The 12,491-nt window shown below is 44.2% G+C and overlaps 1 protein-coding gene across 26 annotated transcripts in view; it reads left to right on the top strand.

Moving 5' to 3' along the window:
- Positions 1-12,491, top strand: part of APOO (apolipoprotein O) — a 94,123-nt gene that overhangs the window by 63,904 nt on the left and 17,728 nt on the right. For 8 of the 26 annotated variants that reach the window (XR_011385644.1, XR_011385646.1, XM_008272454.4 and 5 more), the window contains 2 exons: positions 5,042-5,107; positions 8,928-9,182. The exons of 1 other annotated variant lie outside the window; for it this stretch is intronic. Coding sequence is in view for 9 of the 25 variants with exons in the window: in XM_008272454.4 (XP_008270676.1) it covers positions 5,042-5,077 (36 nt within the window). In the remaining 16 variants the exon portion in view is untranslated. Of the gene's footprint in view, positions 1-2,520; positions 2,652-5,041; positions 5,108-8,927; positions 9,183-12,491 lie in introns of those variants that run through there. 17 more of the 26 variants (XR_011385647.1, XR_007912140.2, XR_011385645.1 and 14 more) reach the window with 4 other exon arrangements.

Genomic DNA, 12,491 nt, shown 5'->3' with positions numbered 1-12,491 from the left:
TCCCAGCTCTGACTCCTAACTCTAGTTTCCTGCTAATGCAGACCCTGAGAGGCATCAAGTGATGGCTCAGATGATAGCGCCTTTACCACTTTTGTCGGAGATTTGGATTGAATTCCCACTCCAGCTTCAGCCTGACCCATCCATGGCTATTGCAAGCATTCAGGGAGTGATTCAGCAGATGGGAACACTCTTAACTCTCTCTCTCTCTCTGTCTCTCTCTCTATCCCTCTCTCCTTTCCCATCTCAAATAAATAAATTTAAAAAATCTGTTAGGAACATCAATTTCATGTTAAGTGTCCTTACCATTATAAAGAATTGTAGGGGTTGACACTGTGGCATAGTGGATAAAGCCGCCTCCTGCAGTGCCGGCATCACATATGGGTGCTGGTTCGAGTCCCAGCTGCTCCACTTCTGATCTAGCTCTCTGCTATGGCCTGAGAAAGCAGTGCAAGATGGCTCAAGCTGTTAGACCCTTGCACTGCATGGGAGACCTGGAGGAAGCTCCTGGCTCCTGGCTCCGGCCTTCAGATTGGTGGAGCTCCGGCCATTGCAGCCTTCTGGGAACTGAACCTGCGGATGGAGAATCTCTCTCTCTCTCTCTCTCTCTGTCTCTCTCTCTCTGTAACTGCCTTTCAGATAAGTAAATAAACCTCTTTATAAAAAAGAATTGTATAAGGCAGTTTAGTGGGTTTTCCATAAAAGTAAAGTTATTTTGAATTTATGCCCTTTTTATTACTTTGCTGTCTAAAATTCTAGGAAATCTAGGTAACTAAGCAATGATTTTCCTTTTTAAGACATCACTACTTAGTAAAATAAAAAGTTAGAAATCCTGGAGCTAGGGTGGTCATTTCCTCTTTAAAAAGGCATACATTGGAGCAGGTGTTGTGGTGCAGCAGATTAAGCTGTCCCCTGTGACCCCGGCGGTGTCCCAGATCAGAACATCAGTTTCAGTTCGAGCTGCTCTGCTTCTGATCCAGCTCCCTACTGATGCACCTGGGGAGAGGCAGAAGTACCCCTGCCACCCACATGGGAGACCTGGATGCAGTTCCAGGCTCCTGGCTTCGGTCTCAACCAGCTCTGGCCATTGCGACCATTTGGGTAGTGAACCAGTGGATGGAAGATCTCTTTTCTCTTTCTCTCCTCTGTGTCATCTGCCTCTCAAATAAATAAATAAATCTTTAAAGAAAAAAGAAAGGCATATACTTTGGGCATCAGACAAGATCAATTGGGGCGCAGGCATTTGGCCTACCAGTTAAGCCACCAGTTAGGATGCCCACATCCCATATTGGAATGCCTAGGTTCGAGTCCTGATTCCAGATTCCTGCTAATGTACATCGTGGGAAGCAGCAGGTAATACCTCAAGTAGTCAGGTCCCTGCAAACTACATGGGAGACCTGGATGGAATTCCAGGCTCCCAACTGGGCCCTGGGCCCAACCCTAGCTGTTGGGAGCATTTGGGGTGTGAACCAGCAGAAGGAAGGTCTTTCTCTGTGTCTCCCTGCCTTTCAAGTACATGAATTTTAATAAATTAGTTGCATATTTTAAAAGCAGAAAGAAAAGATTGGTTAGTAGGATGCAGGATGCAAGATGTAGGATGGCCTGGTGACCAAGAAAGTGTAGCTGAGGAAGCACCAGCCTTCCACGGCCCAGGCTGCTGCCCACCTCTGCCTCTCACTCACCTGGAAACCTTAGCATGGTGCTTCCTGGGGCTGTTGGGAGGATTAGGTCAGTTTATCCACGTGAGGCATACATACAGTGGAGGGACTCTTAACACAAAAGCCATCATTCACCACTCATGTGACACTGCCTAAGAAGATAATGTCTACTGATAGAAAATGGACTCATAGGGCTTATGCCCCTTAGGAGTTCTACCATTGTTTTAGTTTCCTATTGCTACTAAAACAAATGACTGCACATTTACAGACTGAAAGTAATACAAATTTATTATCTTAGCTCTGTTAGGTCAAAGTCCAATTCTGGTGTCAGCAAGGTTGCATTTCTTTCTGGAGGCCTTGGGGAGAATTTCCTGCCGCTTTAGCTCGCTGACGGGACACACACATTCCTTGGTTTAGGACCATGTCTGTTGTGCTGGTGTCCGCTGAGGACCGTTCCCTGCTGCTAGAGGCTGCAGGCCCCTTTCCTGTGTGTTCAAAGCCAGCAGCAGCAGGTGGGTCCTTTTTAAGACCCCTTTCTCGGACACCTTCTTCTGTCTCTCTCTTAGACCACACAAAGTCCTGTGATTTGACTGGGCCCACCCAGATACTCCAAAATAATCTTCCCAACCTTAATTCTGGTACAGTTTTAATTTCCCTTTGCCATGTAAAGTAACCTAGTTACAGGTTCTGGGATTAAATGCAGGCATCCTGGGTGGGGGCAGGGGTGGGGGCAGGGGTGGGGGACAGTAGTATGCCTATCTCGTGCAGTGAACTGGACTTGTATTGGGGTCTTTAACAGGTCATTTTTCCTTACCTCTTACTTTTTCACTATAATAACTAAGTGACCTACCTACCTACCATATAGGACAGGTCATGTTTATTGAGCAATTGCTGTGAACTTGGCCCTGGGCATGAAGCTGTTGGCTCACGAAGACTCTGTGAGCCAGATTGACACGATGCCTATTTTACAAGTGAGGAAACTGCATTTTGGAGCAGGTCAGTAATTGATGAAAACAGTTCAGTGGGAAAGGCCTCTCGCATTCTAGCAGTCTCCTATACCTCAGAGGTCTGGCTGGTGGTCCCCTCATGTGGCAGCGCTTACTAATTAGAAAGCACATGTGGATTAAAGGAAAAGGTTTCACTTTTGCCAACAGAAATTGTCATTCTTGTCAGTGGATGTGGTAAGAAAATAAATTTAAAAACTGAAAGCAGATATGTATAAAAGTAGATTGTAAGGAGAATGACTGATTTATAACACGTTCTAAGAGAGACCATTTCTGCCTGAAAATGCAAAAAACAAATTGATTTCTGGCTTGTGCTAAGCACAGACTGCCTTTGGAAATCAGAATGTTGTTCTTTCTGAGATCATGGCACTGTCTGCCAAGAGCAATCTGATTTGTAACGGGGTGGGTGGACGGGCTCGGTGTTTTCTTAGTGAGATATTTGACTATCATGTTTTGTTAGACTACAAGTGATACGTAGGCAAACAAGAACATTTCCTAGCAATAGTGTTGTTTCCCTCCATCAGAAGAATGTGTGGCTTCATTTTCTTACTACCTGAAAGATTTAAAAAAGCTTATGAATGTAGCATCTACTTTTTTGAGATTGAGACACAGACTAGTACAGATAGTACATAGAATGTATAAGAAAATCATTAGAAGTATTTGGGAAGCATACTGTTAAGTCAGACCCAGAGTAAACTTAACTAGCTGGAGTATTGTGTTGTTTTGACACCAGACCCACTTGTTGGACATGGTTCTCTCATTTGCTCTCCTAAGCCTCATTTTCTCTCTTCTTGTTCTTCATTAATCACACATACATACTTCTTTATTTTAAAGATTTTATTTATTTATTTGAGAAGTAGAGTTATATAAACAGTGAGAGAGACACACAGAGAGAAAGGTCTTCTATTCACTGGTTCACTCCCCAAACAGCCGCAGTGGCCAGAGCTGAGCTGATCTGAAGCCAGGGGTTTCTTTCGGGTTTCCCATGTGAGTGCAGGGGCCCAAGGACTTGGGCCATCAACCACTGCTTTCCCAGGCCATAGCAGAGAGCTGGATCGGAAGTGGAGCAGCCGGGACTTGCTAAGAGGTCTGTGAGGCTGTGTGTGTGTGTGTCCCTGTGTCCCTGTTCCCGTGTGGGCATGCATGAGAGCGGGGGTGAGGAGTGGCTCTGGAGGAGAAAGGTACAGATGCCAAGTCCTGCAGTGCTCTGTTCAATGCCAAGTAGACCTGAGTATTGTGTGGTAACCCACCAAGCAAGGCATATGGACTTTTCCCCCAGAACTCCGTCACCAAGTGGAACTCCACACCGAGCAGATAGACCGACCGTATCATTCATCATCTGGGCCGGAACACTCAGAAGAGTGAGAGGGGACACTTGTGCTGGGCCAGGGGTGTAAAGCAGTGCCTACAGACCAGTTCTCAGCCACTCTGGGAATTCTCAGAGTTACCTAGAAACCTGCTGTGAAATGTCAGGGTCAGTCATGTGTTCCTGCTCTCTCATCCCCTCCCCACATCACCCATGAGCACCTGTGGGTAACTCAAGAGGGTCACTGGGGGAGCCTCGCCAAGTCAAGATCATAGGATCCTAGCCCCTTGCACACCCAGCTGCAGCCACCTCCCGAGAGCGTGGGTCTTTGATATTACGCAGGCCTTGTTCAACGTGTTTTCAGAATTGGAGACTTCAGACATGTGGGAAGACTTCAGACATGTGGGAAAGAAAGGAAGGCCTTAAGCAGTTAGTGCCAGACTTTCCCCAGACCATTTCTTAGGGATGACAGGAGCTCATTACAGGTTCCCGCAGGGCAGCCAGGCAGGAGGGTGTGGTCCCCTGCTAACCTCTCCGCGTAGACAGGTCTGGTGAATTGGCCTCTGTGGTGGAGGCTGCGTGGTCCCGGCTGGCGACCTGCAGGAAGCCTTCCCATGGGTGTCAAGCCTTCAGCCACGACAGCAGCATCAAGCAGTGAATCATCCTCATTCCGCAAACAAGGACTCTTTCACGATTGCTTTGGCTTTTTTTTTTTTTTTTTTGTAATAGAACTAAGTGTTCGGCTGAATCTCTGTAATGAGGATTAATGGAGCTTTCTTTCCTGCTTCCCGTGCCTACTGTTCACTCTCAGCAGCAGGGCCCCGAAGGAGCCCTAGTCATTCTTTCAGTTTACCCAAAACTGGGTCACTTTGTGTTACAGTGATACTCAGTGATTGGGACTGCAGGGCCCAGCCGAGAACATGAGATCTCGCTGTCTTCCTCAGCTATTCTGCGACCCCCTCCCCCAGATAATCTTAACATTTAATGTTTGTGTTCAGCCAAGTCCTGAAGGCACTTTGAGCAGTTGCACTGTTTCTTTTCAAGCTGCCTTAAAGCTCTTACTTTTGTTTTACAAGCCAGGAAATGTGAAGAATTCACCTGGAAATAAGTAGAAAACTCCATGCTCTGCTCATTTTAATGAGGTAAGGAACAAGAAAACTCCATGGTTGTCATCAGCATTGTTAGTGCTGGCAGAAATGATTTGTCTTTAATTAATGATGACATTTTCACCTTGATATGGAAATGCAAGGCTTGTATTTTATTTCATCTTTAAATGACTTAAGTGCCATAAGCAGCAGCTTAGCCCACTGTGCCATACCACCAACCCTAGTCAGTGAGATTTCTTATGATCTTATACTCAATTCACCATTTATTTTTTTTAATATTTATTTTTTTAATATTTATTTATTTATTTGAAAGAATTACACAGAGAGAAGGAGAGGCAGAGAGGGAGAGAGAGATCTTCCATCTGCTGGTTCACTCCCCAGTTGGTTGCAACAACTGGAGCTGCACCAATCCAAAGCCAGGAGCCAGGAGCTTCCTCTGGGTCTTCCACGTGGGTGCAGGGGCCCAAGGACTTGGGCCATCTTCTACTTCTTTCCCAGGCCATAGCAGAGAGCTGGATCAGAAGTGGAGCACCCGGGTCTCAAACTGGTGCCCATATGGGATGCCGGCACTGTGCCACAGCACCGGCCCCACCATTTATTTTTGTTTGTTGAATATTTACTTATTGAGTACCTGCTAAGTACAAATGCACTAGTTACATTAATATTATTTTGTGTATATTTGGAAAATTGTATAATAACACTTTGGATTTCCTGGCAATTAGATTATATTGAATATAGTTAACATTCAGCTACAGGAAAATGGTATAATGGTGGGATATCCATAAGGAAGACTGTTTCTCAGTTTCAGTAATACTTAGTTGAATGGCAGGATGTGCACGATTATTATTAAATGGAAAAAAAAGGTAGTATGACATGTTTTTAGAGAGGACAAAGGTCAGGAGATACAACAGAAAATTTCATTGTGGATCTCTTAATAGTGGTAGGCCGGCGCCGCAGCTCAATAGGCTAATCCTCCACCTGGCGGCACCGGCACACCGGGTTCTAGTCCCGGTCGGGGCCAGATTCTGTCCCGGTTGCCCCTCTTCCAGGCCAGCTCTCTGCTATGGCCCGGGAAGGCAGTGGAGGATGGCCCAAGTGCTTGGGCCCTGCACCCCATGGGAGACCAGGAGAAGCACCTGGCTCCTGCCTTCGGATCAGCGCGGTGCACCTGCCACAGCACGCCAGCCGTGGCGGCCATTGGAGGGTGAACCAACAGCAAAGGAAGACCTTTCTCTCTGTCTCTCTCTCACTGTCCACTCTGCCTGTCAAAAAAAAAAAAAAATAGTGGCATGCTTTTTATATTCTTTTCTTCTTTATTACTTTATGTCTCTTTAAAATTTTCTGCAATTATGAATTTTACAATCAGAAAATTTTTTGTTAAGATTTGTTTATTTATTTGAAAGGCAGAGTTACAGAGAGGCAGAGGCAGAGAGAGATAAAGTCTTCGATCTGCTGGTTCACTCCCCAGATGGCCTCAATGGCTGGAGCTGGGCCGATCTGAAACCAGGAGCCAGAAGCTTCCCCCGGGTCTTCCACGTGGGTACAGGGATCCAAGGACTTGGGCCATCTTCTACTGCTTTCCCAGGCCATAGCAAAGAGCTGGATAGGAAGTGGAGCAGCCGGAACTGGAACCAGCACCCATATGGGATGCTGGCACTGCAGGCAGTGGCTTTACCTGCTACGCCACAGCACTGGCCCCAGAAAAAAGAACTTTAAGTCTGTGTTATATTTATTGTAAATCCTAGGTTCTCTTAAAAATTCATGAAAATCTGGGTTTGGGTTTTTTCCTTCTCAGTTTGTCTCCGTATGTTTAGAGAGTCAGATCAACTTAGGATTTGAGAGAGGTCACCTGGCCCAACCCATAGCCTCAAGCAGAATCCCCTGTAGTCCTGCCTGTCTTCCCTTTTTCTCCACCAGTGGGAAACTCACCCCACAGGAGCAACCGTCTTTGGACAGTTTGATTTTTAGGAACCTGTTTCTTACACTAAGCAAAAATATGTTTCCTTCTGACTCCTACACAGTGGTCCCCAGTATCAACACAGAAAGCCAGTTCCTCTTTCACATCATAGCCCTTCATATAGTAACCTAAAGTCAGTAGTTCTGAGAGTGTACAGACAGCTCACTCAGGGAGCCTGTTAAAAGGCAGAGGCCGAGGCCCTACCCACCCACCAATCAGCCTTTCTGGGGAATGGGGCCAGATGTGCATGGGGTATGCACGAGGCTTTACATTGAATATGGTCTTTTCCCTACAGGCATGGTGGGACATGGGATAAAGGAAAACTTAGGCAAATAATCATTTCCGTTTTCTAAGATATTCTTGACCAGAGTTCAGCTTACTGTATACACAGCTTTGATTTCGTTACGTATTTTTAAGACCTTTATTGGAGGTAGTTTTAAATTATAAAAGTGATGCATGTTATAAAACATTTTTTGGATGATTATTGTAAGAGCTCAGCTACCCCTCTGTTCCTTTCTCAGAGGTGATTTCTGTTAGCTTGGTTTATCATTCCACACGTGCATGCTTTTTATTTTTTAGAGATTTTTTAAATGATTATTTCTTTTCATCTACCTAAAAGAGTAACAGAAAGAGAGAGAGAGAGAGAGAGCGAGAGAGAGGGCTCTTCCATCTGCTGGTTTACTCCACAAATGCCAGCAACAGCTGGTGCTGGGCCAGGCCGAAGTGAAGAACCAGGGAGCCCATCTGGGTCTCCCTTGTGGGTGGCGGGGGCCTGGGTACTTCAAGAAGCTGATTGGAAGTGGAGTAGCTAGGACTCAAATGTGCCCTTCCATATAGGATACGGGAGTCCTAAGTGGCAACTTAACCTATTGTACCACAGCACCTGCCCCTGCTTTTTGTTTTTGACAAATGGTATCATACTCCTCATATTGGCCTGCAAGTAATGGATTTCTCCCTAAAGGTATATAACTATAATTGTAATTTTATTATCACATCCAAAGCAATTAATTCCTTAATGTCATCTAATGTCCAGTCAGTGTGCTTTGTTTAGCTAATTATCTCATTCATGGTTTTTTTAAATTAGAATTTTTTAAAAATTATTTTTATTTGAAAGGCAGAAGGAGAAAAATAGAGACAGTGATCTTCTGTGTCCTGGTTTAGTCCCCAGATGCCCACAACAGCCAAACCAAAGCCAGGAGCTTGGAATTCCATTTGAATCTCCCACGTGGGTGGCAGGGACCCAAATACTTGAGCCATCATCTGCTGCCACTGAGGGTGTGCGTTTGTAGGAAGCAGAACCAGGACTGTAATGTAGGCACTCCAGTACGGGATGTGGGCATCCCAAGCAGTGTCTTAACTACTGCACCGAATGTCCACCCCTTACTAATAACTTCTTCCAGTTTGCTTATTAGAACCAGGATCCAAACACGGTCTGCCCATTGTATTTGGCGGATACATTTTTACATCTCTTTTAAGCTGTAGTAGTTTCCTTTCCCTCATTTGTCCCTTGCCACTTACTTGTTGAAAATCCTAGCTTATTTGTCCTTTTGAATCTCCCCTGTTCTGGCTGTGGCTGAATGCTTCCATTTAGTGTGTTCCTGTTTATCTCTTGATTCCTTTCTTCCCTGTATTTCCCATATACTGATAGATCTGAAGGCTTAATCAAATTTAGCTTCAGTTTTTTTAGTAAGAATACTTCATAGATGGTACTGCTTTTACCTATATTGAATGAGTTAATTAACTTCTCTGTCACTCTGCCTTTCAAATAGGTAAACATTTAAAAAATATTTTATATGGTTTCAAAATGCAAATATTTTATACGGTTTTCAAAATGCAAAATTTTAGCATCATTTTTTTTTCTGGCACAGTTTACTTACATTTTGCTTTTCTCTCTTTTAGTTGTAGGTTAAAAAAAAAGCACCACATGGGAAATCGGTATTTCTACAGACAAGTGCAGAAGAGTCAGTGCTGAATGTAGTAAACTGACTTTCTTCTTCAGGAAAAGCTATCCTAGGACTCTTTTATCTTGGGGATGCCATACTACAAGCAGACTAATCCAAATCCCCTTTACCTAAAGATACTGTACGGGCCTTAGAACGTCTTGTTCTCATGTTGCTATTTATGTACATAATTAAAATCTAAGTTTAAAAGAAATTGTCCTTTTTTTTTTTTTAAAGTGATTTCATCCCATGGCTGTGGAAGCGTATCTGGTGCCATGTGCATGGTGTGTGTGTGTGTGTGTGTGTGTGAGTGTGTGAGACAGCCATCAGCTCTTCTTGGGGCAGAAGCAGCCACAGCCCGCAGAGTGTGAGCCTCACAAGATGGAGTCAAGGAGTGGCTTTGAGCCTCAGATGAGGTTTCAATAACCAATGCATGGACCGACCGAAACTTGAAAGTAATAGTTTGCTTGACACTGAGTAGAAGACATACAAAAGAAAACATTAACAGTCACCCCTTATGTGGCTGGTGCCTCCCAGTTTGTACAGATGTTCCAGAATGCAGCTGGGTTTGTCCTGTCCCGGTGGAGAGTTGGGGATGTGGGATGTGTGTGTTGGTTCTCTGTATATTTGGCTTGCATCCCCCTCCCTTGCAGCCCCTGAAGGTACAGTTCATGGAACTCTGTACTCTGGGTGCTGATGGGAGCAGCAGGAGCCTCTTCTGACTTGTCAGTCAGCCAGGAAGGATGGCAGGGGAACAGTATATGGAAAACAATTTAGAATTGCCCAATTTCAATTCAATTTGGAAACTTTAAGTAAGTCTTTGTGTTCTTGGATCACCAATTTCATTGCTAATTGCTGACCTTCTAGAATGAGAGCAGTGGGTAAGATAGCAGTACACAAAGGAATGTATGCACACTGATGTGAAGTGCCAAAATGGCAGGAACGGTGCCAGAATCATTGATGGACTGAAGCAGATTTGTGCCTAGAATGATGCCCCAGGTCACCAGAAGTCTTATTTCCTTTTATATTGAAATATTTTTGTGGTGCTCTACCAATGTCAATATATTAAAGCTGTGTGTAAACTCTGTGTCATTATGAATGTGCTGTTATTATTTTAGGCTTTCTCCATTTGGCTTGGCTTCCTTTACCACCTCCAGAAAGTAGAGATTCCATGAGTTTCTTCTTTGAGATTTCTTGATCTAGAGAAGATTGAGAAGAATGGCTCACACTTCAGCATGCTCTTGGTATTAATAATCGATTAATAGGTATTCGTGTGTCTCCTAACTATCACTTTCCATTTTTAACCCTGTAGTCAAAATGTTACTTTAAAACCACCTAACGTTTTCTGCATCCCAAGGTACTATTCTCAACTTACTTTTTATTTTATATAATATTTATTTATTTGAAAGTTCGAGTTGCAGAGAGAGAGCCTTAGATCTGCTGGTTTACTCCCCAATTGGCCACAACAGTCGGGGCTGGGCCAGGCCAAAGCCAGGAGCTTCCTCCGGGTCTCCCATGTGGGTTCAGGGGCCCAAGCACTTGGGCCATCTTCTGCTGCTTTTCCGAAGCATATTAGCAGGGAGCTGGACCAGAAGTGTACCAGCCAGCACTCCAGCTGGCGCCCATATGGAATGCCAGTGCTGCAGGTGGTGTCTTTACCCACTACGCCATAGCACCAACCCCAGTTCTCTACTGGCTTGTACACTTTTTATTCTATCTCTTCTCATCATTTTTCCTTATAATAAAATTGAGAATTTCTATCCAGTTTATCTATGACTTAATTAACATATTTCTATTTGAATGACTTTAGGGACTTTGGAGGGAACATTCTGTACCAGCTAGAGTGATTTCAGCTCCTTAGAAGAGATGAATGTGGTATGATTTGTTCTGTGATAATGGATTCCTAAAAAAGATTGCTTTTAAAATTCAGAATTTGAAAATAATTGCTTTAGTAGAAAAAAAGGGACTGGTGGAGGCACTAAAGAATGCCCTAATCACTTCTAGCACTCTTTGGAACAAAATCCAAACAATAGTCATATATGAGAAACCTAGGGCAGCGCTCCTGGGCAGTGGAGTAGAGATGCCTGGGCAGCTGGGTCAGCAGCATTGTCCTCAGTGCTGTGCTGCGTCCTGCAGTATCAGTGCATATAATGCAAAGCGCTTGCCCTCCTGGGGTCACAGATGTTATGGGCAAATAAACTGAAGAAAATTCAAAATATGGACGAAGTGCCCATTGTCACTTACACAGATAGAAAAATATGAATTGCTTGAGGGTTAAATATGAAAGCAGTGACAGTTAAAGTTAGGGCATGCAGTGAGTGGTACTCATTTTTATTAGTGTAAAATAGAACTCAGGAAAAAATTAGGGGTTGTGTTGTCGCTGTCTTGTCTTCATGAATGTACTTTGCGGTCATCTTTTGGGAAAGGCTTAGTATTTAGCACTTTGCTTTGTGACTGGCAACGTTCCTGCTTTTTTTGGGAGTCAAATGATTTACTGTGAGTATCAGCGTCATAGCTTTTAAGTTTAGTGACAATGCAAAAACTGCCGTTGGGGGACCAGCAATATATTTGTGGAACTAAATTATCTTTCAAGGGTTAATTTTTATGGAAGGTAAATATTTGAAATAATGGTTTTGTTCCTCACTGGTTGAAAACAACTGGTTTAAGGTTTCGGTTTTCACCTTATAAACCTCCTATCTGATGTTTTGTTACTCTTCCGTTCAAGTTTCAAGTCAGTAATTAGCCAGCACATAGTACTAAAGGTATGATTAGGTCAAACTCCAGATGTGACCAAAGTTCGGGTTTATGTTTATGAAATGATAGCCAGGGAGATTTCTAGAAGGAAGAAAAGCATTTCACAGCCCCACTCTTTGTTCACTTAGTGGTGCAGAGTAAGTCAGCGGTATTTCACATTTAGGGGCCTTTATCTTCTTAATCAAGTACAGAGCTTTGTTGCTAGTCTTTGACTTTGGAAAGCAAAAGAATAGCCAAGGAGAGGCTCTTCTCCCAGCCCACTCTAGCTGTGAAGTTGCGGGAACGCTCAGTATCCATATAGTGGGCCGTTCGCTCTCTTCTGAGGAACGCCTTGTGAGACTCACCCTTCAGCGCTGCCCTGTTAATGGGAATGCAGAGTACAGGTAGGAAAAGATAAAAAGGCCGAGACAGAGAAAAATGTAGGATTCAAAGACTAATCGCCACACTCCAGAGTAACATGCTGATGAGTCCTTCAGCTGCTTAGCTGGGGCTGGACGTTTGGTCCAGCAGCTTAAGACGGTGCCTTTAGCTGGGCCATACCAAACCCTCAGTCCAGCTCTCCCATGTGGGTGGCAGGGACCAAACTACTTGAACCATCATCCGCTCCCTTCCAAGATCCAAGTATGCAAGAAGCTGGAATCGGGAGCAGAGCCAGGACTCAAACCCAGGCACTCTAATATAGGAGGTGGACGATTTGATTGATTGATTGGAGAGGTAGAGTTACAGACAGAGGGAGAGACACAGAGAGAGGTCTTCCATCCACTGGTTC

This window comes from Oryctolagus cuniculus, chromosome X (genome assembly GCF_964237555.1).
Source record: "Oryctolagus cuniculus chromosome X, mOryCun1.1, whole genome shotgun sequence".
Taxonomy (NCBI): domain Eukaryota; kingdom Metazoa; phylum Chordata; class Mammalia; order Lagomorpha; family Leporidae; genus Oryctolagus; species Oryctolagus cuniculus.
This window is presented reverse-complemented; position numbering and strand designations above follow the sequence as displayed.